This window comes from Polyodon spathula, chromosome 48 (assembly GCF_017654505.1).
Source record: "Polyodon spathula isolate WHYD16114869_AA chromosome 48, ASM1765450v1, whole genome shotgun sequence".
NCBI classification, from domain to species: Eukaryota; Metazoa; Chordata; class Actinopteri; order Acipenseriformes; family Polyodontidae; genus Polyodon; species Polyodon spathula.
Window position 1 is genome coordinate 1110141 of NC_054581.1, and position 27999 is coordinate 1138139.

At 43.8% G+C, this 27999-nt stretch overlaps 3 protein-coding genes across 3 annotated transcripts; 2 read left to right on the top strand and 1 right to left on the bottom strand.

The window, feature by feature from the left end:
• The first annotated feature begins 11 nt into the window (after positions 1 to 11).
• LOC121306602 (CTD nuclear envelope phosphatase 1A-like) lies at positions 12 to 16657 on the top strand. The gene is made up of 8 exons (XM_041238416.1): positions 12 to 254; positions 4785 to 4851; positions 5555 to 5673; positions 6097 to 6168; positions 7456 to 7572; positions 9153 to 9264; positions 10810 to 10894; positions 12242 to 16657. Exons 1-8 carry the CDS (start codon positions 150 to 152, stop codon positions 12300 to 12302), a joined length of 738 nt encoding a protein of 245 aa, XP_041094350.1. The 5' UTR covers positions 12 to 149; the 3' UTR covers positions 12303 to 16657.
• A 206-nt stretch (positions 16658 to 16863) lies between these two features.
• On the top strand, positions 16864 to 22923 carry LOC121306598 (gamma-aminobutyric acid receptor-associated protein). The gene is made up of 4 exons (XM_041238413.1): positions 16864 to 17126; positions 20731 to 20809; positions 21631 to 21749; positions 22561 to 22923. The coding sequence occupies exons 1-4, from the start codon at positions 17037 to 17039 to the stop codon at positions 22639 to 22641; spliced, it is 369 nt and encodes a 122-aa protein (XP_041094347.1). The 5' UTR covers positions 16864 to 17036; the 3' UTR covers positions 22642 to 22923.
• LOC121306588 (cornifelin-like) lies at positions 22827 to 27994 on the bottom strand. The gene is made up of 4 exons (XM_041238402.1): positions 27466 to 27994; positions 26220 to 26353; positions 25732 to 25871; positions 22827 to 25229 (listed from the first exon to the last, which is right to left on the bottom strand). Exons 1-4 carry the CDS (start codon positions 27513 to 27515, stop codon positions 25092 to 25094), a joined length of 462 nt encoding a protein of 153 aa, XP_041094336.1. The 5' UTR covers positions 27516 to 27994; the 3' UTR covers positions 22827 to 25091.
• Positions 27995 to 27999: the final 5 nt, after the last annotated feature.

The window sequence follows — 27999 nt, forward strand, 5'->3', positions numbered from 1 at the left end:
TTGTTGTTTGAGGAAACAGCTCGGCTCGGCTCGGCTCGGCTCGGAGATCTGCAGGCTCGGCTCGGCTCGGCTCGGCTCGGCTCGGTACCGGCGACCCTGCTCTGTTGGTTGCCGGCCGATCTCAGCACTCCGCCCCCCCGGCTCTCGCCATGCTGAAGACCCGGCAGTGCCTCCTCGGGGTCCACACTTTCCTGGGGGTCACCGCTCGGATTTGGGGGTTTTTCCTCTACATGCTCAGAAAGCACGTCCGCACGGTAACAAACGATCCCTTTATTACACTGAAATATACATATATACACGCTAATCTGCAGGATTAATAGCTGCCAGACAGGAGCACCCCGCCGTTTTTATTCAATTATCTACCGATTTTACACGCATGCTAATGTGTTTTTACGCGTTACAAACTTCAATCACCTTATTCCTTATATAAGTCCACCTTGTCTGAAGTGTAATCGGTCGTCAAAACTGGTTTAAACAGTGTAAAGTCCTCAGTATTGAAAGCTGCGCTCGTTTAAAACTCCCAGTCTGTGTGTTAATGGTTTTTTTTTGTTTTTTTTATCATCTTGCACGGAACTTTAAACGCAGTTCATCGTTAATAACGATTGCAAGGTGCTGTCAAACTAGTTGGTGTTGATTCAAGGAGTCTCTCTATGTAATTTATTGCGATCCGCAGCAATAAAAAGGTCTACAGAGAATGTGAAAGTGTAATAAAGAAGCGTTTAGATTTAATTTTCAGTTTTGTTCTGAATTTAAAGGAAATTACCAAAAAAAATAAAATAAAAAATAAAAAAAATTCCACGCTTGCACAATTTGCAATTGGTCCTCGGAATGCTTCTTCTGGTATACGACTTTATATTGTACATGAAAATGTTTATAAATCATATGCATTAAAGCCTGTATCAGGCGTCCGATTGCGTGTTACCAGTCCTCTGTATTTGACATTTAATTCACAGGACTTGCTTATTAACTGTTTTAAATGGAGGAGTGCGTTCATTCAAGTTCATTTCGTCACTGCTGTCGCTGGAAATCGCACAGCCATTTGCTCAGCCTCTGTGCTAATCAGGTATAAATTCGATTCTGTATTCTCTACATGAACAGTAAAACTCACACTAGTCCTGCACCCAGCCTCTGGGTTTCAGACCTCAATGAAGTATATTATTAAAATAATCAAGGTGTGGTGGCTAGCGCTGCTGCCCCACAGCGCCAGGGTCCTGGGTTCGATTCCAGCCCTCGGGGTGCTCTGTCTGTGTGGAGCTTGCCTGTTCTCCCCGTGTCTGCGTGGGTTTCCTCTCACTGTCCAAAGACACGCTGTTCAGGCTGACTGGTTGCTCTAAATTGCCCTCTGTGTTTGTGTGTGCCTCGCTCCCTGTGTCTGGATGGATTCAAGTGATCCATACTGTTAACAAGCGTGAAACTCTTAGTAACCCTACAGACTCGGGAGAGACGTTTCCATTCGGTTGTGAAGCCCAGGCCAGCACTTGCTGTTGCGTTTTGTAAGTTCGCTTGTGTCCGTGTTTCGATCGCTACAGCTTGGTGGTTTAATAAACGTTTAGTGTTAACTTTGACGTGATGGGAAGGCTTATAACCAAAGGCTATCGTTCAAGTCTAAACTGTTAGCAACCTGCTACTGCTGCACTAAAGTCTTGAAGTGGATTTGATCTGCTGCCGATTGGAAACGAACGAGTCTTCAAATCAGATGTTGGCGTTAGACCTTAAACCCCCCACAGGGGCCCTGTAGCTACACGGTTTGTGAACGTTCAGGTCCTGGGTTAGGCAGTGTGCGGCTGCAGGCGCTTACCAGGTCATCAAGGAAAAGTTTGGAGGCTGATGTAATATGGAGCGCGTTTGGGAATAGGGTCCGCTTCTCGGTGAGCAGAACCAAAACCCAGCTGATCACTTGGTACTGATCCAGATCACTTTCCCCTAGGCAAGAGTCACTTGGTTAAGCTGCGAAGTGCGTCTACCTAAAAGAGTTCAGCGAAGCAACTCCGCGTGTGTCGCTCCTTCAACGGGAAGAGCAGCCTGGAAAAGAGGCTTTTCTTAAGACTTTGTGAAAACAATGCCTTGCATCTTCCGTCTGGTAGATGTGAGATCGGCATGAAGTCGATATTCAGTGGCGGAACATTGAGTTCATTCGTAAAACAAACTCGCCCAAGCAAGAAAAGATGCAAATTGGCTTTATTCTGATGTTGTCTTTCACCTCGCACACCACGGGTTCAGTGCTGTAGCGCCAGTTGTTCTCTGTTTAAAACCACTTCCCCGTCAGAAACAGAATGACAGTCCCACCCCTTTTCATGTCACCTCAAAGGAACCGAGCAAAACCAGGGTCAGTCAGTCGATTACGCATTCAGCAAGGAGGGTGTCGCGATTCACTGTGTCTCTGTGGGAGATGCGTATCGTGCCGTAATGGAGCAAGGCTTCTCAATCTCGGTCCTGGGGACCACCTGTGGCTGCTGGTACTCATTCCATCCAAGTTCAATTAGACTAAACCCTTAATTGAACCAATAATTAGCTTAATTGGACCTTTTTACTTACTTTTTACAGTTTGCATATTTCAAGTTAGCTGTAACATATTGTAATTAACTTGAACTGCAACTGTTTAAGAGCTGAAAACAAGTAATTAAGCAAATAATCAGCTGAATTAAGTTAAGTAATTGAGAAGTTGGAATGAGAACCAGCAGCCACAGGGGGTCCCCAGGACCGAGTTTGCCTGTCATGCAGTATACACCAGATCAGATTATTTTAGTATTTCTCACCAGCAAGCTTGCCACACACGGGGTCGCGTCTGTGCAGCGCTGGCAGTGCTGTAAGAAGTCTTTCTGAAAGTGACCCTGTCCCGTCTCTCTGACACACAGGGGCAGCTGAGCCCCCAGAATAGAGCCAGAACACTGCCCCGGACAGAGCCAGAGGAAGTGTGCCGGTCGGTGTCGAGTGATGGCAGGGAAAGAGAGAGACCGGGACACGCACACACATACCGAGACGGTCAATTGCAACAAGCTTGAGAATTCAGCCACTCAGAACTGTACTACAGTAGCTGGTACGGTACTCTCTGCAGTCTATTCCCAGCTTTGCAACAGAGAGCGAAGTTCAGGGTCTGCTGATCTACCCCCCCCCCCAGCTTCAGTACAGCCCTCGGGGTTAAACTATGCATTTCTGCCTGATGTGGATAATGTTGTTTTCTTACATATCTCTTCATTCTAGATTTGTGTGTCTTTATAATGGCTTCCTTCATGTGAAAAGGAATAGGTGCATTTTACAGTTAGCGATTTACCCTTTCTGCACTGAAGAGAGAGAGCCACAGCTGTCGGTTCCATTCCTGTAACGCACAATGCAAAGATATTCTGTACCTGAAGTGAATAGCTTTCAGAAATTGGAGCAGCGGTCCGAACATTTTTCATGGTTTTCCAACTGCTGCTTTTTAGTAGAAGTCAGTGAAATCCGCCAGACAGGGATTTTGCAGAGTGAAATGCAACCTTCTGATCGCGAAACCTGATTGTTTTATTCATTGTATTGAAACATCAGCAGGAGCAGTGGTCTGCGTTTTTAATGAACGTCAACGTACTTGATTTGATTTGCACATTGCGTTGAACTGGTAACTAGTGCAGCTCTTGGTTGACAATCACAGGACTAACTTAAATCGTTTCCTGAGTGCTTTTCTCAAACTTGAGTCCACCTCCCGCCTAGTCTGGTGTTAGTACACAAGCGTTGCCCTGTGTACGGTAAAGCGAGGCTGTGCCCAGGCCACAGCAGGCAGTGCCAGCGCAAAACACTGGTGTTCAAATAGTCTATGAAAAAACAAAATTAACAATGAAAGTGTTGAATACAGTAATTCAGTCTTTCCCCTGCTGTCCCCATCACACTGCCTTCTAAACTAAGGAGAGAAACCCTGTTCTGTATGTGACGAGGGATTTATTTAGGACGTAATTAATGCCCTGGTTCCCTTTGCACAAACTCTCCTTGCTACAATTGGACAGAGTTCTGTTTCATTTTCTACTAGTTTTTGTATTGTACATTACAGCGAAGCTCTGCCCGGCACGCGGCAGGCAATGCCAGCGTATTGGTGTTGGTGCAGCAGGATTCGTAGTGCTGGCATGCCAGCCCTGTCCTGTGTACAGAGCAGCTAGGTGCTTCCAGCTCTCAATGTATCGCACTGTTGAATATTGTTGTTATAAAGCACATCTGACTACAAAAGCTGGCACTACAGTAAGGCAGCATGTGTTGGGGGTGAAAAAAATGGTCCTTTTTTTTTTCTTCGAAGTCCAAGACTGAAATAATAATTAAAACAACAAAAAAAAAAACACCACAGATAATTAAACAAGCCATGTAAAGTCACTGCAGTACCTCTGTACATATGCATGCAACAACATACTTGCTGTGCAGATAACGGCCATTTCTTTCATAAGACTTATCAAAACACTTAGCAGAATAGCTGCTTTTTTTTTTTAAATAACTGAAGTATCAAATGAAACTCCAATCTTTATACCTGCAGGTGTGGTTTTCCAAGGTGTTGTAGTCAAAACACTTGAAATGCATACAGAAATATTGGAGAACAGCACCTTCTGTGGGCCTCTGCAGGCTCTTGATAAAAACCCTGCATGCCACTCATGTGTCTACAGCTGCGCATGGTTCAAAACAAAATCTGCTTTCAAAATCTTCACGAAATAACAATTATTTTAAGATGCAAGAGATCAGAGCACAGCAACTTCCAAGGAGTTTGGATAGCTACTCTCTCTTGGTTTTTCATGACCTCTCTGTAGCCCTAATCGCGTTCTGTTGTGTTTCAGGTAATCCAGTACCAGACAGTACGATACGACATCTTGCCGCTGTCGCCCGTCTCCAGAAACAGACTCTGTAAGTTCGGATGCATTTGCCTTTTCTTGCCTTTTATCCCCCTCCCCCCAGGCTGTACAGTGTGGCATGCCGGTCGCTATGGGGTGAGTGTTCTGTGGCTTGGGTCGCATGTTTTGCGTTCTGCAAGGAAATTCAATCTGGGGAGACGTCATGCAGACGCGAGGTGGGAAAAGCAGCATTCGCACATCGGTCTGCGATTTGGTTTGCCCATTTTATCAGAAATACAGAGAGAGAAAAGCAAGTCTTCCGTGCGCTGGTGGGGGTGAATTTTAACTCCCAAACCCTTCTGCACTCTGCACCCCTGCTCTGCACAGTCATAAAAACGGAGGGCAGCAATGAAGTAGAAAAGAGAACATTTGATTAAATCTCACCTACATTAAGTCTTTTTCCTATAATTTTTTTTTTTTTTTTATGAGTTTTTTTCAAAGCTAATAGTGGACTTTATTTTCGCTCCTTTGCCACGTTACAGTTCTGCCTCAATTCCAATTCAAGAGGTCACACGAAGGAGCCCAGAGTCACGTGACTCGTTGGAAAAGCAGCGATTGGTTACTGAGTTGTGAGGGTTCTGGTCTTTTTAAAACTCCGATTCTCAAAACAAACAAATCAATTTTCCACCCCTCCCTGACCCCCAGGCCCTGTGATGAGCTGTCAATACCCCCACCTCCCTCCCCAGATGTAATGAAGCGTTGATCTGATTTTGCAGGTAGTGTAAAAAGGAAGATCTTGGTGTTGGATTTAGATGAAACGTTAATCCACTCGCATCACGACGGGGTCTTAAGACCGACAGTGCGGGCCGGCACTCCTCCTGATTTTCTATTAAAGGTAAGAGAGACTGTCTTTTTCCCGTTGGGGGCGAAACTCGACAACGTCCTTCAGCAGACCCTCAGAGTCTGAGGATTTACTCATAAGTAGTGCTTTCGTTTTGAAATCTAGAGAAACGCTTCTCCAGTTGGGAGAGCTTGATAAGGACGTCCTGTCAACAGGATTCGGCATTCGAAAACTGAATGAATACCTCCTGCCTTTTTGTCCTAAGTCTGTCTCCATTTAATTGCCAACTGTGTTTCATCTGGTCCTGATTTATGAATTTAAAGACTTCAGTCATGCCAGCCCTAATTCTTGATTTGCCTTTGCACAGGTAAACGTGTGAAATTCAGTGTCAAAGTTTTAATCTCGAAGTTTGTCTCGCCGCAGAGGCTCTTCTTCGACTGCCATTCTTTTACCCCTGTGCTGCTCCTTCCTTCGCAGGTTGTAATAGACAAACACCCAGTGAGGTTTTTTGTACATAAAAGGCCGCACGTGGATTTCTTTCTGGAAGTGGTGAGTATTGACCGCAGGTCTGTTGTGTTTTTAAAGTGTACGAATGTTATAAAGGCACTAGAGCCCAAACGCTGCTCTGCTTGACTCAGTTTAGTTTCAATAACACTGATAAAGGCACTAGAGCCCAAACGCTGCTCTGCTTGACTCAGTTTAGTTTCAATAACACTGATGAAGGCACTAGAGCCCAAACTCTGGTCTGCTTGACTAGAGGAGGGCAGTCACCCTGTCAATACTAATGTTCTTCCTGGCAGCTGATTGATCTCAAATCTCTGTCAAGTCGGGTCTTAAAGGATCTCAACGATTCAACGTCACCTTCTAGTCTGAGATCAATAACGCTGAAGTCACGAGCCGAAGCATTTTCCGGCTTGACTCGGTTTACTTGAGGAAGGTGTTATCCTAGAGGAAGTCAGGTTAGAGGATAAAACTGGAAACTCTGACAGTAGAACTTAGGATTGTGCGTAGTGCCTTGGAAGGATTTGGGATTGCCTCAGTGTGGATAGGAATGGGACCGGACAGGGTCCCTGGGGTCGGGTGTTTACTCTGGCAGTGCAGTCTGAAAATCGAGCTGTGTTCTTGGAGTGTGACACTGCTGGCACTGCCCCGCATTACTGTGCTTGTGGGTAAATTGAGGGAGGAATTAACTCCTTTCAACACTACAGTAACAATCACTCAAAACAGCAAGTTATATATTATATAGACACACGCACGCAAGTGTTGATAAAGCTAGCATGGAATAATTTTCAAAAAATCACTGCTGAGGGATTTAAAACTTGCAATCTAATTATTTCCAGGATTAAAACTCACACTAGCTCTGCCCTGGTTTTCAGAACTGCCTTCAAGTTTATTATTTAAGTGATCTGGGCTGGGTGTGTTTTTGCATGCAACACCCCTGCTTGTAAAATTCTGCTCCGATTTCCTCGTGCTGGGTTGAGATCCGGTAACGCCAAGATTTCTCAGGGGCCTGATTGTTCGGATTCCCGGAGCCCACCGCCTCACTTCTGAGCAGAGGGAGTTCTGAACCCCAGGACTGGGTGGAAGGCTAGTGCAAGGTTCAATTCGTGCATTTAGCACAGTTCCAGAATGGACATTTTAGGGATGGGGGTGGAGGGGGGGGTGCTTCCTGTAGTCCAGGGCAGGCTTGAGACATGGAGACTGATCTGCTCCGTCTGACTGTCCCTCGGCCCCTAACAGAAGGGGGTCCCTGCAGTCCAGGGCAGTCTCGGAGGTGGCTGCGTGCCGAGCGGTCTCTGTGATAGTAACCCTCTCTGTGGCTCTGTCTCTCTTCAGGTGAGCCAGTGGTATGAGCTGGTCGTGTTCACAGCCAGTATGGAGATCTACGGTTCTGCTGTGGCCGAAAAACTTGACAATAACCGAGAGATCCTGAAACGAAGATATTATAGACAGGTAAAAAAAAAAAAAAAAAAACCCTCCGTCACTGTGTGTGTGTGTGTGTGTGTGTGTGTGTGTGTGTGTGAACGTGGGTATCAAAGTGTGTGCTGTCTGTGAAACAGAGTTACACAGATCCAGACTCTAAAGGGTTAATCGGAGGATAAGCATCTATATTGACACTGTGTCCGTCTCACAGGAATGAGGGACGACGCTGTCAGCGTTGTCTGCGCTTGTGTGTGACGGTGATAGATGTGGTGTTTACAGGAACGTCACACTTCAAACAAGCTGGAAAAACCTGTTAAGCTACCGCTCCCTTTGCGATATTCAAAACCTCGAACTTCGTTTGTCTTCCCAGGCAGGGGCAGGGTATTGGCCTAACTTTCATTACTGTGGCGTTTTGCACACCTCAAGCTTAGAGGAGAACTTAAACTGAAGAACGTTTTAACAAAGGTTCCTAGACCATCCCCTGCGTCTCCTTCCCTGTGTCCCGAGTCTGTCTCCACTTGCTGGTCCTGGATCCTGGATCCTGTGCTGCATCCAGGTTTGCACAGGACCTTTTTTAGACAGTAAAGATTTCAACCTAGTGTCTTCCCGGCTCCTTCCTTTTAAGCCCTGGGATTGGTCTGGTTGCTCTTCATTGGACTCTCTCCAGGGCCACAGTGGAAATGTGCATGTCTGAAAATAAGATGCAGGCGTGTTTTATCTTCATGTATGTCAGAGGAAATGCCCTTTTAAACTCTAGATAACTGTACAGATAGGCACAGCGGTTTGTGTAGGCATTTCTATGCAGGTGCAGATGTTCCTTTGAGCTCGCATATAAACCTGTTTCAGAGATAAGCAAATGCAAGTCAGGAATTTATTATATATTAATATGCTTTCATTTAGAATTTTACTGCGTTCCTATTGCAGTAAAAGTCTCGCGGGGTACCCCTGTTAAAAAAAGGTCTTCGGTGCAGGAGCGTGTTGTTTGTAACTCATTTGTAACTTCTATAGACAGATGCAAATATGGTCATTTCTGCAACCAAATTCACTCCAAGCATTACCTGAGCCAGCACTAACACTGATCACCAGCATTGTGTATTGCATTAAAGCCTGTTACAGTTTATTTCTTCTAGGTAGCCCCACATACAAGGGCTAATAAGAAGTGAATGCCTTAACTGAGTCTGTCATTATGGAGCGTGTGTTCAGGACCCCACTTTTTAAGGTTCTCAGACATCTCCACTGTATAATAACTCATACTGTGACCATGCAGCAAGACACTGCATTACAATATGGGTCCGTGTTTCAATGCCAACCTCTTAGATATGAAGACATGTAAATATTTCATATTTTCTTTCCCTCCCTCTCTCTCTCTGTCTCTCTGTTCCTCTCCTCCCTCTCTCTTTTCCTCTTTCTTTTTCCCTCCTCTCTCTCTCTCTTCCTCTCCTTCTCCCTCCCTCTCTCTGTTGCTCTCCTCCTTCCCTCCTTCCCTCTTTCTCTGTTCCTCTCCTCCCTCTCTTCCCCTCCTTCTCCCTCTCCCTCCCTCCCTCCCTCTATATCTGTCTGTTCCTCTCCTCCCTCTCTCTCTCCCCCTCTGTCTCCCTCTCTCTCCGCAGCACTGTACACTGGAGCTGGGCAGCTATATTAAAGACCTGTCCGTTGTGCATGGTGACCTGTCCAGCATCGTCATTTTAGACAACTCCCCGGGGGCCTATCGAAACCACCCAGGTAAGAAAGAGGGATCTGAAACCCCTCCATTGTCACGCTTCATTAGCATGCCTTTCAACCACCCTCGCTCTAGCAAGCTGAGCGAGGGCACGCTGTACCAGGTCTGAAATGCCCTGGGTGTGGGGGCGCTCGTTCGTATGCATGTCACACTGCACATTCTTTCCCTTGATCTTCGAGAATCGCTTATCCAAGGGTCATGAAACTTAGCAGACATTATTGAGAAACTGGGCGTACAACAGCTCAAATAGCAAAAGTTAACAAATATACATTATACAGAATTAGCTGAACGAAAACGCTAACTTGGTTTCGCACAGGAATCGGACCTTGTGGGTTGTTTCGCATGCAAAAACACGCGCTTTGAGAGGTTCTCCTGAGCTTTAAACCATCTGAATAAGAACTCATTGTGAAGCGACACTGTAAGCAGCTGCAGGGGGTAGTTGCGAAGGAATGAATGATTGATCCGTTTCCAGTCGGAGGTCAGTCACGTGAAACGACAGTGTCGAGTTATTCTGCCCGGTGTTTTTAATAGTTTTTAATCCCTTCGGTTTTTCGTTAAGTGTCGAGTTACTAGTAAAGCGAATTTTATAAAAAAAAAAACGGAGGCAGGATGCAGATGTTTTGTACGGAGAAAACTGGGGATCAAGACCGACCTGTCGAGTTAGGTGAAGATGTCAAGTTAAGAGGTTCAGTGTATTTGGAGACCTGCTTATCAGATTGTGACAAGCATTTCCTTTCCATTGCATTCTGCGCTGTTGACGTGTCGTGGTTATCGATTTCGTCGCGCTGATGGCTCTAATTTAGAATTTAGTGCTGTGGCCCACTTGAGTTCTTATGGATTGATTCCATGAGGCAGGCAGACAGACAGACCCCCCCCCCCCCCTCCTTCTAACTCCCCAGAATCCAACATTCTCAATAAATCAAGCTAATATTACCACTGAGTTTCATGACCATTTAATAAGCAATTCTACAGGTGTAAGTGTGGCAGACAGACGCCTTCAGAGTCTCATGTTCTCAGGCATGTCTGATAAATAATGTTGATACCAAGTTTCGTGACACGCATACACAGTTCTCCTGGCACATGCAGAAATGCGTCAGGTGTGACATGCATACTGTTCCCCCTTCGCTGGGGATAATAAATGAGCTGACGGGGGGGCTCTGAATTCCCTTGTCACTGCTGAACAGCCTGTTAGACAAGGAAATGGCTCCCCCAAGTGGCAGGAAGACCAAAATTCAATTTCTCTACTTTCGTTTTTGATCATTTTTTATTTTTAACTTGCATACATGACACCGAAAGATTAATTCCTGGGGGGGGGGGATAATATTTTTGTGGGTAGGGGCATTAAAAAAAACAAAACAATAAATGACTGTCCGTTTTTTTATAATACCTTTTGAAACCAGTTGCATGAAATAGGAATGACTCCCCGTGGATACAAATAAAAATCTATTATTTTACGCCTCCCAATTTATGTGTCCAGTTCTTACCGTGTCCTGTTCAGATGGGAGATGTACGGCTCGGAATTTGAAGACCCTCTTTCTCTCTTTCAGATAACGCAATACCTATAAAGTCGTGGTTCAGCGATCCCAGCGACACAGCACTTCTCAACCTGATCCCCATGCTGGATGCGCTGAGGTGAGCCAGAGATAGTGAGAAAACACCCCCGTCTGCATTTCTCTGTGTCGCCTCCCAGTTTATACAGTGAACTCCGAGCAAGCACCGTTCATATTGCAGTAAAAAAAACACAGTTATGGAGACATAAACTCCGCAGTCCAGTCGAATGTGTGTTCCTTACTTCAGAAGTCATTGATGCATTGACTTAAGAGAATTCACTAGCGAGAGGATGCCACTCGACCCATCTGAGCTCATCCGCTTCCTAGTAGCGGAGCGATCTCTTTGTCAAGTCAGGTTTTAAAGGATCTCGCTGATTTCAGCTTCAACAACATGACTAGGGAACCCATTCCACCCCCTCACCACTCTTTGTGTGAAAAAGAGTCTCCTTCAGCAACATGACTAGGGAACCCATTCCATCCCCTCACCACTCTCTGTGTGAAGAAGAGTCTCCTTCAACAACATGACTAGGTAACCCATTCCACCCCCTCACCACTCTCTGTGTGAAGAAGAGTCTCCTTCAACAACATGACTAGGTAACCCATTCCATCCCCTCACCACTCTCTGTGTGAAGAAGAGTCTCCTTCAACAACATGACTAGGTAACCCATTCCATCCCCTCACCACTCTCTGTGTGAAGAAGAGTCTCCTTCAACAACATGACTAGGGAACCCATTCCACCCCCTCACCACTCTCTGTGTGAAGAAGAGTCTCCTTCAACAACATGACTAGGGAACCCATTCCACCCCCTCACCACTCTCTGTGTGAAGAAGAGTCTCCTTCAGCAACATGACTAGGTAACCCATTCCATCCCCTCACCACTCTCTGTGTGAAGAAGAGTCTCCTTCAACAACATGACTAGGTAACCCATTCCACCCCCTCACCACTCTCTGTGTGAAGAAGAGTCTCCTTCAACAACATGACTAGGTAACCCATTCCATCCCCTCACCACTCTCTGTGTGAAGAAGAGTCTCCTTCAACAACATGACTAGGTAACCCATTCCATCCCCTCACCACTCTCTGTGTGAAGAAGAGTCTCCTTCAGCAACATGACTAGGTAACCCATTCCATCCCCTCACCACTCTCTGTGTGAAGAAGAGTCTCCTTCAACAACATGACTAGGGAACCCATTCCACCCCCTCACCACTCTCTGTGTGAAGAAGAGTCTCCTTCAACAACATGACTAGGGAACCCATTCCACCCCCTCACCACTCTCTGTGTGAAGAAGAGTCTAAGTTCGCTTCATTTCTGTCTGTTCCTCTGGTCCTGGTTCCGTTTGAAAGCAGCGTTCCTTTTGAAATCATTGAACGTTGGTGCTCATTTTTGGTGTTCTCTCCCCCCCCCCCCCCCCCCCCCCCCCCCCCCCCGGCAGGTTTACAGCAGACGTCCGGTCAGTCCTGAGTCGGAATTTACATCAACACCGGCTCCAGTGATGACGAAGATGAAAGAGCGATCGAGGGAGACAGCGTTGCTATACCAACCCTCTCCGCTGCTCTGGAGTCTGCACTGGGAATAGCAACACACTTTTTTTTTTTTTTTTGGTCTTTCCCAGTGATTTTTTTTAATTTTTTTTTTTTTCTTTATCAAGAATCGATTTTCCCGATCCACAGGAATCCGCATGGAGGTTTTCCCAATGGTCCTTTTACACAGACAGTGGCTGGCAATTTATTTCCCCTGATTTTTATTAAAAGAACAACTAGACGCTGATCTTCAGATCCAGGAATTCTTGGGAGGGGACAGACGATGTTGATTTTAGCGCACACACACACACACAAAAGGCAGATATAATTTTCTGTAAGGATTTTATCATATATATATTATTTTATTTTTGCCTCCCAGAATAAGGAAAGTGAAGTAATTCATAAATTTGTTGTAGCAGATACAAAAACTGAGATTGATCCCAGTATAGGCCTTGAAATGAGAAATTCTTTTTTTTTTTTTCTACAAAAATAAAAAATCTAGAATTCCCAGGACAGAAATTCAAAAAAAAAAAATCAACGGTCAGATATTTTCCTGTCCTTTTTAGATTCTTATCTGAAGTCGAAACTGCCAGGGAACTGTTCGCTTTGATTCCCCCCCCCCCGTACCCTCAGAAGCCTGCTCTATTATGAGTCTTAATGTTTCTACATGTTGGTGGGGCTTTCTGGTTATAAGAGCCTCGTCTCGCGCCTTCTGCTTGTGACACGACAGGCGGGTGTGATCGCAAACGCGAGAGGTCCTTCGACCGCACGCATGGACTCCATTCTCAAGTTAAGCGGCCAATGCAATCTTTTTGAGCGAATACGTTCTGTGTAGGGTGTCCTCCTAACAGTAAAAGAAGAATTGAGCTCAATTTAGAATCTTACAGGTGGGTGGGGGGGGTAGGTGTGTGTGGTGTTGTGTAATTCCCTATGGTTTTGTGGGATTGTTCCACTAAAAAGCTGGAAAGCATATGAGGCTGGGTGCTGAAGCCACTCATTGTGCAAGAACACCAGCCCTGGAAGAGTCAGCAAACCTGGATTATCCACAAAACACACGGCATGATCTCTTTATGAAACGCTCAATAGTGCTGAACCTGGAAATACCGAAAGAAACTCAAATTCAATGAAAAACATTTCAACTAGAAGTCTGGGAGACTTTGGGGGGGGGGGACTTCCAGTCTAGTCTTTGTTGTTGAATTTGAGTTTATGTTGGCGTTTCTAGAACAGGATACTAAACGTGAAGAAATCAGTCATAAACTAGCGCTTTTAAAGGCCTGCCAGCCAACGCCCTGTACTTCATATTGGTATGCATCCTGTTGCCTCCTAGTTTGAAGATTGAATGATCGAATGGTAACTCTGTAATGGTTTTAAAATCTTGGTAAATAATCTGTTTGGCTGACGGGGTTAGATGTGCCTGAGCTTTCTCTGTAAAGGGATGTTGAAACAAGCAGAGACACACACACACAGACTTTGTATTTACAGTCCTATCTTATACGTGCATGTTTATTTGAAATTGTACATAGATTTTTTTTCACATACAGTATTCAAGATACTATAAATAATGAAATTATCACTTAAAATGTATTTTTTTAAAAGAACATTTTAACCCTATAAATCAGAGGTATTCGTTTACATTATCTGACGGGCCAGGTGATGGAATGGGTGCGTTCACGGAGATCAGTCTTAGCACCATGCACCAGTCTCAAAAACGTCTAAAAAAATAACCACTTTTGAACGACACCAAGTCTGAGCGCCGTGCAGCTATACAAACAGACAGCGAATGCAAATCCTAAATGCATTCTAGCAAACAAATAGTTATACAATGTCACTAATCTTAATTTTATTTAAACCGTGATGTTTAAATTAATGAGAAGTGAATGAGCCTCTAATTTCTCTTATTGCCTGGGAATCACAGCAGCGTCTTTGTTTTCGGAAAATGACTGCGCAGCAAGCATTCCAGCTGACTAATTAAACATTGCATCTATCGCTTTATTCATGTCTCATAAGCGTCTTAGCGCCCGATTCAAAACGAAAAATGTAGCGCTGTCTAAATATTTATCAGCTTCAGCGGGTTTAAATGTAATTGAAAGGTTTCTAACTTACAGGACAGTAATCAGGAAAGATACATTTATCGTACCGTCTTTGAGAGGCGTTCCCTAAGGTGCATTTCTTACTGTGGCCAAACAGGTTTTTCTGTAATGCTAAAATAAAACTTTGACAGGCTCTTTCAGCTAACTTGCTCTGCTTGAATATACTTTTGCATGTCTTGTTTTCTCTGTCGGTTTGTTGTTTTGTCTGTGTGCCTGTCGCCGTGAGGCCGAATCCATTCCCCTCACAAATGTGCATGTTTAAAAGACACGTAATCGTGGCTCAAGGTAAGATAACCAAACCGACAGAATTTAGCCCCTAAGAGACAGAGACTTGAAGTAAAGTGATCTGTTATTCCTGCGTTAGGTGTGTTGTCAAAACACAAAGAGCCAGGGGACCTTTCAATCCTGCCTATCTGTATTTTCAGTTTTCGTAACTAAGGACAGCTGACGCTCACCGGGCCAAGCTGGCAGCCAGTTGAATAACATTGCTTTGCAGCCGTGGTCTGAAGCGTAATTACGCTTGGACTGGGTTCAAACATTGAAAGTGTTTCCCGTCTCCGCAGCCCCTGCTCGCATGTGCGCTGGTTTAGCACACCGTTTCAAACCATCTTAGCGCGGCATATTCAGCATAGCGTAAAAAAAACACACATTATACCCGTTTATTTTATTAATACTCTGCGGAAACTTTCTTGGTATTTGGGGCGAGGTTGAAAAACGCAATAATTTCCAATGAGTAACTCGGTTTGGCTGTCATAATTACAGAAACCCAATACAAACGAAATCAAGTGAAACAATTCCCTATTTGATTTACCTAAGATATGTGAATAATAATAATAATAAACAAGCATTTAATGTCTGATCGTCTGTTGTCGGCAGAATCCACATATTATAGACCCTTGATCTTCAATCATCAAATTCGTGGCTGATCAATAAAGCAATTGTTTGTGTTTGTGCGAAAGACTCGTATGCTGCCCCTTCTGCACAGTACAATGTTTAAATGTGCCAGCAGTGCTGTGATAGCTAATGCTAACACTGTACACTAGAGGCACGCATACAAAACAAACACAATATAGACCTTTTACACTCGTTTCCGACACGCACAACAGGGTAAGACCGACCTCTAGTAGTCCTCAACAATACAGCACCTCTGTAAAATTAAATTACAACTTTATAGGTCTTTTGTTTCGCCTTATTTTCTCTTCAAACAAACGTCTTTTTTTTTTAATTGACTAACATTGCTTTTGGTCTAAAGCGTAATTACGCTTGGGCTTGGTTCAAACGTTGAAGACGTTTTTAAAAAAAAACAAACAAAAAAAAACAACTTGAACCCCCTTTCTCCTCTCCCCGCGATAGATTAGCACAGGTGCCAAACAGTTATTCGTACGTTTATTTACACGTTAAATCGTTTATTTTGTAACGTGGTGCAATCTGCCCTCCACCCAAAAGGGATCTTCCATGATTTCAATCTCAGTCACATGACCAGCGCAGCTCCCCCCCCCCTCGGTGTGGCTTTCCGCGCTGGGGGGGGGGGTCAAAACAAAATAGTCCCCCAATATTGAAATACTTAAAACCTCACCCACATCGTTATTTCTTTATATTATTCAAACACAGTGCTTTAAATAACACTTTGGCCCGGGTCGTTTTAAACGCGCGTTTTGGCTTTTTTTTTTTGTTGTTGTTGCTGTAGAGGATGCGATATTTATTGATTTATTGATTTGTTTATTTAGTGTTTAGAGATTTGCACGGCTGCAGGCAGCGATGCTCGATGATTTCCAATCGCACCTCGACCCCCCCAAAAAACCAAGAACAGGTGCGTCTGGGCGCTTGCGTTAGGCTTGGACCGTGCTTTGGGGTTTACGCAAAGAGACTACGTGAACGCCTTGGCAACGCAGAACTGTATTTAATACACACAAACACATTTAAAATAAAAAAACAATTCACGTCTAGGCTTTTACAGCATTATCAGTGAATAAAACTAATAATCCCAATATAAAAAAAAAAATAAAAAATACCAATTAAGCCTAATGCTATTTTATTTGGGTTGAGGGTGGGAACATGTGTTTTGGTTTGTTATGATATAACATAATAACATATATGTGTTACAGTGCCGGTGTAACTGCATAAAATCCACAGCGTACTTAATTTTTCTGCATCCAAATTAAACATTTTTCTGACGTTACACCGGCTTGAACGTGACACCCGACCTATTACCCTGTAAAATTAACCAGCATTTAAAAATATATATATATATATATGTTATATATGTTAAACACACACACAACCTTTTGAAGAGGTTTCCATTATAAATTACACAGAATAACTTGATATAGCTTGCATTATAAATTACACAGAATAACTTGATATAGCTTGCATTATAAATTACTAAATAAATAAATATTAAAAAAAAACGCGTTTAGTGTTTCAGCGTAGCGGCTGGGGGCGGTCGCGCAGTTACGCCAGAAACGTGACGCGCCCGGGTCTGCTGAATACGCATTGTGGCGCTGGGGTGTTTTCTTGTTATTGTATCCCTGCGTAGGAACTGGTACCAGAAACCGAGCCGAGCCCAACCGAGCCCAACCGTGCAGCACCGACACCCCCCAAAAAAACCAACCCGAGAATGAAGTTTCAGTACAAAGAAGAGCACCCGTTTGAAAAGAGGAGGTCCGAGGGAGAGAAGATCAGGAAGAAATACCCGGACAGGGTGCCAGTGAGTATAACACAGGCCAGGATGAATATTTCGGTTTATTTGTGTAGTGGAAACGGTTTAAAAACACCGACAATGTGTTTAACATCGACCTGATAAAACGCCGTGTTTTGTGTAATTTCACGCGTGTTAAAATAACCCGTGACACGGACTCGCGTGTGTCTCTCCGCCGCTGATGTTGCAAACTTTTCTTTGAAGTTATTAAAATAAACAATCAAAGTCAAAATTAAACCGGCCAGCCTGTAATTAGAAAGCTCTAGCCGTCAGCACACTCTTTATCCCCTGATCAGTGTAAATTGCCCTAATGTCCAATTAGAGGCTAGTTAAGTTCTAGTTAAATAATGCTAATTAATTTAAATAGGTCACAGGACTGTTTCTTCGAGTTTTACATTAATAACCCTCTATAAGCCACTAGCTGAAACGCTGCTCTGCTTGACTCTGCCTCTTCTAGTTTCAATAACGCTGATGAAGGCACTAGAGTCCAAACGCTGCTCTGCTTGACTCAGTTTAGTTAGTTTAGTTTAACTAAACTGAGTCAAGCAGAGCAGCGTTTGGGCTCTAGTGCCTTCATCAGTGTTATTGAAACTAAACCGAGTCAAGCAGAGCAGCGTTTGGGCTCTAGTGCCTTCATCAGTGTTACTGAAACTAAACCGAGTCAAGCAGACCAGCGTTTGGGCTCTAGTGCCTTCATCAGTGTTACTGAAACTAAACTGAGTCAAGCAGAGCAGCGTTTGGGCTCTAGTGTCTTCATCAGTGTTACTGAAACTAAACTGAGTCAAGCAGAGCAGCGTTTGGGCTCTAGTGCCTTCATCAGTGTTATTGAAACTAAACTGAGTCAAGCAGACCAGCGTTTGGGCTCTAGTGCCTTCATCAGTGTTACTGAAACTAAACTGAGTCAAGCAGACCAGCGTTTGGGCTCTAGTGCCTTCATCAGTGTTACTGAAACTAAACTGAGTCAAGCAGACCAGCGTTTGGGCTCTAGTGCCTTCATCAGTGTTACTGAAACTAAACTGAGTCAAGCAGAGCAGCGTTTGGGCTCTAGTGCCTTCATCAGTGTTATTGAAACTAAACTGAGTCAAGCAGACCAGCGTTTGGGCTCTAGTGCCTTCATCAGTGTTATTGAAACTAAACTGAGTCAAGCAGACCAGCGTTTGGGCTCTAGTGCCTTCATCAGTGTTACTGAAACTAAACTGAGTCAAGCAGAGCAGCGTTTGGGCTCTAGTGCCTTCATCAGTGTTACTGAAACTAAACTGAGTCAAGCAGAGCAGCGTTTGGGCTCTAGTGCCTTCATCAGTGTTATTGAAACTAAACTGAGTCAAGCAGAGCAGCGTTTGGGCTCTAGTGCCTTCATCAGTGTTACTGAAACTAAACTGAGTCAAGCAGAGCAGCGTTTGGGCTCTAGTGCCTTCATCAGTGTTACTGAAACTAAACTGAGTCAAGCAGACCAGCGTTTGGGCTCTAGTGTCTTCATCAGTGTTACTGAAACTGAACCGAGTCAAGCAGACCAGCGTTTGGGCTCTAGTGTCTTCATCAGTGTTACTGAAACTAAACTGAGTCAAGCAGACCAGCGTTTGGGCTCTAGTGTCTTCATCAGTGTTATTGAAACTAAACTGAGTCAAGCAGACCAGCGTTTGGGCTCTAGTGCCTTCATCAGCGTTACTGAAACTAAACTGAGTCAAGCAGAGCAGCGTTTGGGCTCCAGTGCCTTCATCAGTGTTACTGAAACTAAACTGAGTCAAGCAGACCAGCGTTTGGGCTCTAGTGCCTTCATCAGCGTTACTGAAACTAAACCGAGTCAAGGTCCCTAACATTATTGAGGGAAATGTAGAAAAAAAAGTTATTGGTGGGGTTTTTAGTTTTCTTTCACTTCTTCTATTGCAGAAAGCAGAAGTAAAGATGGCTGAGTTGAATCAGTGGCATTATTGTTATTTGCTGCCTGTATATATTAGTAATAAGCCTCCCTCTGTCTAGCAGCCAGCCCAGGTGGTGTGAATATTCTCCGATCACAGTACACAATGCAAGACTCGCATAACAACCATGCTTGTGCTGATTTACCTGGCCAAATGTCAGAAACTACAGATGCGCATCTCTCTGGTCAGTTCTGAAACCGCATTCATAAAATGTTATGATCTAAATATCAACAGCCATTCCGAATTATACAAAACACTTATAGTGGAATATTAGTGCAAAACCCTACCGCATATTAGCACTAGCAATATTGCCATTTGTGCATCCATCCATCTATCTATCTGTCTATCTATATAATATATATAAATCTGTTTTAATATTTGCATATTAAGTAATAGATCCATGGGATCTTCAATAATGATGTTTAAAAGTGCTGATAACTTCTAATACCGGCAATTGAAATGATTTGGTAACTGCCCGGTATGAATCACAGCAGTTCTGATTTTTTTTATAGTTCAAGAGGAATTGAAACTGTGTCAACAAAGTGCATCTAAGCGCAGAGGTGTTGCTGGACAAACACTCACACAATGGGAACCGCCCTGTTACACAGACTCCCCGCATCACAGACAGTAATGATACATGGTAATTTCAAATGAGCCAGCATGCCAGGATGTAAATAGAAAACTCGAGCAGTCCACGCACTCTTACAAACAAGAGGTTTCCAGCCTGTGTCCCCTGATTCTCATTCTTTTTAAGAGCTATGAATAAGAACGTGCTATTGGCTGAGCTGTTCTCATGATGGAAGCAGGAAAGAGTTTCCTTTCATTAAAAAAAAATATATATATTTGGCACATTTTGGGAACGCTTCAACCCGTAAGATGTTTCAGTATTGATACAGAACTCCATGCTGAGAAATGATATCTGGCATTCAAGATGCGTTAAGCTTTTGCATCCACAAGGTGGGGCTGCCGAGACGTGAAAAAACACAGTCGTGCCATTAGATGTGAAAGCAGTGGCGTCGTTTGTTTCCAGTTATTTTTTTATAGCACGCCTTGTTTGTTTTTTGTGATCCTCACGACCGGCTTCCAGCGTATGAGATTTAGACTTGTGTGTTTCACAAACAGATTAGTCAGTTAACTGCTGTATTTAATTGAAGGAGGGCGAGTGGCTGGGTTAGAGTCCTGCCCAGGTTTGATTTTTTTATTTTATTATTTTTTTTTTTTTTACAAGCCGCTTTCAACCTGGACCCAAACCTGACTGACTGTCGCACGCTGTCTCATTCACACACAAATATCTCTACCATTCTGCACAGATTGAGTTTATGCGATAGTCAATACAGCGTGGTAGCTTTCTCTAGTGGTCTGCATATATTTTAGCATTGTAACTTATTAACAACCTCTGCTTGCTTTGCTGTAAAATACCTGAACTTGCAACGTATCGAAGCAGCGAGAACAAGACAGCTTAGCCAGCTGACTCTTCCCTAATCACCTCCTGCATTTACCTTCTGATACGTTATTCGGGAAAGCGTTACAAACGAGTACGCAGAAAGGGCAGAAAACGTTTTTGGTGATTTCAAATCTTTTTTTATTTTTGGACCCGCACTGGAACCGCGAATAAGTTCACGTTCCGACCTGGGTATCTGGGTTCAGGTGTGATAAATGTTAAATGGTTAACGAGTGCCTGTCCTGTCTGTCTGCAGGTGATTGTTGAAAAAGCTCCCAAAGCCAGGATAGGCGATCTGGATAAGAAGAAATATCTGGTCCCGTCTGATCTCACAGGTAAGGCCCACTCAGCACTGTTTCATGCACAGTCTAACGGGATTCAAGCTGTCTGCTGGATTCCTCTAGACCTCCGTGTAAATCAAAGCTACTTGTGTACTATTTAGAAAATATGCTCTCTTCAGCTGGGATCTATTCCGGAGTGATCCATAACTGTCAAACACTTGATTGTGCTGAATTTCAAAATCCTACAAGAAACAGCAATTCAGTGACCGGCATTTAACTACAAGTCTTTGTCAGTCTTGTCGATTGCGCAGCTCTGGCCAAAAGTTTGGCATCCCATAGAATTGTAGGATTGAGGCATAATGTTGAAGAAAGTACAAAATTATTTCACCAAAGACTTCTGTAAGCCATGATAGCAGAACAGCGTTTCATGTTAGATTTCAAAATTCACGTTTTCCTTGTGTGTAAAGCTACAAAGCAGTGTGTAATTCAACACGTTATTCGGCAGGTTTTGTTCGACTTTATCAAGCAAGATCTAGTTCGCTCTATAGGGTGATGCAAAACATTTGGCCACAGCTGTACAGTGTTGGCAAATTTATTTCACATAAATATTTTTCCACCCCCACAGACAATCAGATGTTGCGCACATAGTCTTGCACAGTTACATGTTGCAATGATTCTGTGAAGTGGGTTGAGCTGTTCCTGTCAAAGCAAGTTCCTTCTGAAGTGGCACTGAAGCCGATAGGCCTGTGGCAGCAGCACACTCTCCTCAGACTGCCTCTTCTGGAGTCTGAGCTGGCTGATTTGCAGGAGTTGTTCCTGCGCTCAGAGTCTGTAGCCTGTCAGTTGATTTGCTTCTCTGGTTTCCTGTTCTGCAGTGGGTCAGTTCTACTTTCTGATCCGGAAAAGGATTCACCTCCGAGCTGAAGATGCGCTTTTCTTCTTCGTCAACAACGTCATTCCCCCTACCAGCGCCACCATGGGGCTGCTTTACCAGGTAACGCTGCCCACAGCTCTGTGTGTGTCTGATTCCATCACTATGAGGCTGCTTTACCAGGTAACACTGCCCTCAGCTCTGTGTGTGTCTGATTCCATCACTATGAAGCTGCTTTACCAGGTAACACTGCCCACAGCTCTGTGTGTGTCTGTCTGTGTGTCTGATTCCATCACTATGAAGCTGCTTTACCAGGTAACACTGCCCACAGCTCTGTGTGTGTCTGTCTGTGTGTCTGATTCCATCACTATGAAGCTGCTTTACCAGGTAACACTGCCCACAGCTCTGTGTGTGTCTGTCTGTGTGTCTGATTCCATCACTATGAAGCTGCTTTACCAGGTAACACTGCCCACAGCTCTGTGTGTGTCTGTCTGTGTGTCTGTTTCCATCACTATGAAGCTGCTTTACCAGGTAACACTGCCCACAGCTCTGTGTGTGTCTGTCTGTGTGTCTGATTCCATCACTATGAAGCTGCTTTACCAGGTAACACTGCCCACAGCTCTGTGTGTGTCTGTCTGTGTGTCTGATTCCATCACTATGAAGCTGCTTTACCAGGTAACACTGCCCACAGCTCTGTGTGTGTTTGTGTTTCTCTTTGTCTATAAAGATGTTACAGCATCAAAAGAACTAAGTTATGCATGGGCTGGTTCCCTAGTGTGACCGCGTGGTGCACTTTCTCTCGTCGCCTTTATCAGCTTGAGGTCCACTGACAGGCAGTCAGGCTTCATCTCTTCCAATTCTGCTGGTATGTTTTGCATAAGCCTGTCTGGGATGCTGGTTTAATGCGAGCGTCTCCCTTTGCCTTTTATTCTAGGAACACCACGAGGAAGATTTCTTCCTCTACATCGCCTACAGTGATGAGAGTGTTTACGGAGGGGGGGTGACCAAGATGTAACAGCCTGCAGTTCTCTCTCTCTCTCTCTCCCTCCCTCCCCTCCTCTCTCTCACCAAGCAGCTGCTGAGCAGGATCAGGGTCGTCAAAACCCACTTTAACACAACCTGCTTCGTCACGCTGGCCTGCAGCTCCAGTTTCTTCTTGTTTTTTTCGTTTATGCTTGTTATTAATAATATGATTCATTTTGGGGGGGGGCAGCGTTGTCTAGTCGAGTTTTTCTTGTGAATTGTAAGCTTCATAGCATGTACCTCTTACCTGACCATCATAAACTTTAGAAACTTCGATTCTTGGATCTCATTTCGCATTGGTTACAGGGTTTTGTATGAGTTATAGTCTGCGGTGTTATAAATGACTTTAAAACAATTGTCACTGAACTTATTTCTAGACTCAAAAAGTCTTCTTCAATGAAGATGCTCAGTGACTTCAAAATGATTGCCATTGAAGTTATAATAGTAATTATTCTTTAGCAAACATTTGCATAAATGTGCATTAATTCACAGTGGTTTTGCTTGACCCCTGCATCACATGACAGTTTATTGATTCCAGCAGTTTCAATATCCACAGCTTTATGTAGTGAAGCTCGATGATATGTACTGGTCTAGTTTTCTATCAGGCTTGCATGTAATTCCTAAAAAAAAAATTTGACAGATATTAATGGATAGAATATATTCTGAAATAGTTTTAACAGTGGTTAGAGAAATAACCGAAAAGCTAGCTGTTGAATCTAATGTTTATTTATGAGGCAAGTTTCAATGGGCAAGAAATACAGTGGTCTACAGCAAGGCCAGAAAGAAGGGGGGACGGTACATGCGTGTTCTTTCTTTGAATAATTTCATTATGTACAGTGGTGTAGATTAAAATCCAGCAGATCTGTCTTCATTTCCATTGCTATTAACTGTCACCAGTGCAGATAACCACAATTCCATTCTGTCTAAGATTAACTAGCGACACTTCAGAACCGTAAAGTCTTCAAGAAACCAAAAAAAATAAAGAACTGTGTTTTACCTAAGCTTTTAATTTCAAGAATTAGATGGGTGTAGTTAACTCTGCAACACTAGTCTTTGCGCGCTTTATCAGTGGCGTCTGTGTGTGTGTGTGTGTGTGTGTGTGTGTCTGTGTGTATAAGGGGCGCTCTTGTGTGGAGGCTGAGTTATTCCCCTTGCCCGTGCTTCTGTCCAGTTAACGAGAAGCATTTTTTTTTTTTTTCTTCAGTAAAATGAAATGCAAAACCTTCAAGTTCTGAAGTAAAACTCATTTGAGCATTGACTTGCATGTGCTCTAGTGTTTGCACTGTCGGTCTGTCTGGTTTTCTTCTTCATCGGACTCTCCAGGACTGGTGGGAGTTTAGTTGCTGTTCTATTTGCCTGCCCCAGTAAAATGTCTCTTATATTGGGTATCTTGAGCATCTGCAGAAGTGTTGTGTTAAACACCTGAGCATAGTGGCTGGTCACTAGACAGCACTGAGAATGACAGGGTTATGAGCATAATACAAAAAAAAAAAAAATGTGAACAGTTGAAAATATTTGTATTTATTCGGTTGCTGCATTATATAGACACTGCCCAAGCGCAGGAAGAATGTTCTGCTCTCTCATAACTGATATTTCATACCACCACAAGCAGTTCAGCTGATAGCCTGTTTGTCATTATTATTTGCCATTGCACTGAAACGGTCCTAACCATAGCAATTCCTATCCCCAGGGCACCGCTCTTGAAGATTTGTTGCTTGTTTTATGTTAATGCAGATATGCAGTTTTTGTAATAGTGCAACACGAACTGTTCCCTGATTTGTCCCCGTTTTGTAGCTCTGGCTTAAGCCAATGACAGCCAATGATCTACTGGTGTTGGGTACTGGGATATGTAGTTTTTGAGGTTAAATATTGACTACAATCCCACAATGCACTACACTCAGAGCTGCATTTCTGAGGCAGCAAAGTGAAATGGAAATGATCTTAAACAACAGATACAACATGATCAATGTATTTAATTTGATCGCAACTGGATCTCTGTTAAATCACACTTTTAGATTGGTATTGATTGGTGCTGAGTAGCTGGACAGGGGAAACAGGGAATGCATTGTTTATGTGTTGAGTAATCACTGAAACTTCTTAAAGGGAATGAGTCAGAAAACTGCAGTACTGCACTGGACTATTTCATGGTTACAAATTTAAACTGACGCTGTTTCTGTAACAGCATCTCGGACAGCGCTGGTGTATCCCTGAAGTGAAATCTCTGAAACCAGCCTGTCATAATCCCACTGCATCTAATCAGCGCACAATGAAAAGCAATTCAACCATACAATCCTGTTTTATTTTGTGATCAATTATTTAGAATATATATCTTCTTGCTGCCAATATAGACACTTCCCTATAAAATAGCTGCTACACCTGCTTGTGCAGTCAGGGGGTTCCTGCACGGCTCCCAGCCCATTCCCCCTGCTCCGATCCTGGGCTCTAGTACTGGGCCACCTGGGTGTAGTTGTGGGTGCTGACAGCAGTGGCACCCTTACGCCTCTTGATCTCTCGAGCCATCTGACATATAACCAAAGGGTAGCACCAGCTCAGCATGCAGCAGTCATTTGTGATGGAGCCCTGGAATGAGAAGACAGACAGGGTCAAGCACACAAACAACTAAGATCTCGGGCAGGCGTTGTGACTCTTGGTCTCCCGGTTGGTGGCCTGTCACTGACAGAGTGTGTCTGGTTATACCGTCTCGCCAGGTTTGAAATCGCTGGCTGTGAGCGCCCAAGACGGCGAGCCACAGTACGCTGCCCCAGTCCAGCCTCCAACATGCCGATCGCATGAAGGCGCTGCCCTCTTGACAGTCGAGGCATAACAAAAAAATAAAACAGAATATGTAGAGATGTCATCTCAGCTCCTGGTTTTTATGTGTATTAACTGTGCAAGCGCTGATCCTTAAAGATGAATGTTAAGAAATGGATTACAGCAAACAAAATAAATCCACACCATGCGCACCTAGTCATTATATACACCCAGCCACTATATACACTCAGTCGCTGTATACACCTAGTCACTGTATAGAACATGCACCCCCAGTCACAGTATTCTCTATTTTCCCAATGGGATATGACACCTGGATCCTGTATCTCTCCCTCACTCCAGTCCTCATAGCCAAGGAGGCACCTGGGACGATCAGAGGCAGGCAGCAGGACTCCCCGAACTCAGATGCAGTATGACACTCCAGGCAAGGGAGGCACCACAACCCACAGCAGCCTGGGTCAGAACAGAGCAAACCACACGATGAAATACAGAATACAGCACACCTCACATTGAAATACAGAATACAGCACACCCCACATTGAAATACAGAATACAGCACACCTCACATTGAAATACAGGCACAGATAATGCAGTCAAACCAGGGGTGCTAACTCTAATGATTAAACATTTATAAGATATGGGGAGTGTATGTAACCAATCAGAAAATTATTTACTGGAGCGTGCATCTGTGCATAATGCTGGGAAAAATTATCTGAATTGTTTGTCTTATGTTAACAGCCCCGATATGGCAGTGAAAAAAAAATGCTCTTCCAAGCGATTTTAAAATGAGTTCTGACTTACAGATCGCCATGTCTTCACAGCAGTCACACGTTCCAGAGCTCCAGTCAGTTGACATCTGAACGGTGGTGACATGCTGTCTCACTGTCACCGTCTGAGGCTGTGCCATTATCACGTTAGGAGATGCCATGAGCACTCTAAACAAGCAACAAGGAGAGATGAGGTGAGAGATCACTTTCCACCCTTGCATGTGGAAACCAGAAGGTTTTCAAACAGGGACAAAACTTTCCACGCAGCTAAGCTTCTTAATTGCGATTGCAAACAGCATTAAAAAAAAGTTGAAAGGAACTGTTTAAAGGAGTGAGCTGAAAGAACTGAATATATTCCACCATGGAACAAAGAAGAATTACCAAGGTCTACAATAGAACACGTTCTTCTGTTAGTTTGCTCTTTCATGATTTTGGTTTTCGTATAGGTCACACTAGAAGTGTCAAAACAGTGCTCCAAGGACAATGAAAGCTTGAGAAGGTCACGTGGAATATAAAACCAGCTAAAAAACAGAACTATGTAGGATGTGGTTTCTAACGAATATATCGGTAGATAAGATTACGTTACCACTTTTGTTTTGGTGCCAGAAAAGTTTCTTCGATAAGGCATCGCTTGGGACCAGACCCTGTGCTAGACTGCACCGTGTGTGAGTTCACAGAGATACTGTAAAGCACCGTAAAATGATAAATAGACATAGCAGCGCCTACACTAGAAGAACTGCCCAGATGTATCCTGTGTTGAAGGGTTGTATTGATTTTAATTTGACTTTCCATCGTGTAAAGACGTTTTAAAGAGGATGCACCATAATATAAACTTAGAAAAGAAGAGACGTGTGACTTGACAACAGATTGCACGGGCAGGTTACACGCACACGCACACGCACACGCACACGCACACACACACACACACACGTGGCCAGTAGCAGCAACCTAATACAGGACGCATGTGGGCACGTCTTGTGATGCCGCATTTAACCCCCTTAGATGTCTTGCTCACTAAATATCTAGGTACCCTTAAGGGGGTAAACGGAGTACAACGAAATGAAATTATTTAAACCAGGTTCATCGTTTACAGATCATGCACAAAAGGCGCCTTTCTCTGGCCACTATATTAATGTAACATTATTCAACAGGTTTCATTCGACTCTCAAGTACGAAATGCGTTAATTATGTAAAAGCAAAACTTTTGGCCGTACAGCCTGAGAATGATGCTATGCCAATATAAAATACAAACTACACGTGCAGTGCTTTTGCGTCCTTACCTTGTCTTTCTTTGCGTTCTCGATTGTTTCTGCTTGATCTTACTTTGCATGCGAGACCGACTGCCACAGAACTATACTTCTATCTCTGTCAATAACAGGAAGACATCCGTTTGTACATCAAAGACCGCGGTAAAAAGATGAAAAAAAAAAAAAAGGTGTTTTTGCACTTCCTTACATCTGGCATGGCGAAATAAAAATAACACAAAAAAACCTTGCAGGAAATGAAAGTAGCATAAGTTTTGTTTCAACGTTTTAGAAAAGGGGGTTGCAAGACTAAGAAAACATTTTCGCTGCGCCCTGCCGGTGTGCCACTGGGAAATTGCGACTTTAGGTCTACCGTAAAAATTGAGTATATAGGGAATGAACCTGGCCAAATGTCAGAAACTACAGATGCGCATCTCTCTGGTCAGTTCTGAAACCGCATTCATAAAATGTTATGATCTAAACATCAACAGCCATTCCGAATTATACAAAACACTTATAGTGGAATATTAGTGCAAAACCCTACCGCATATTAGCACTAGCAATATTGCC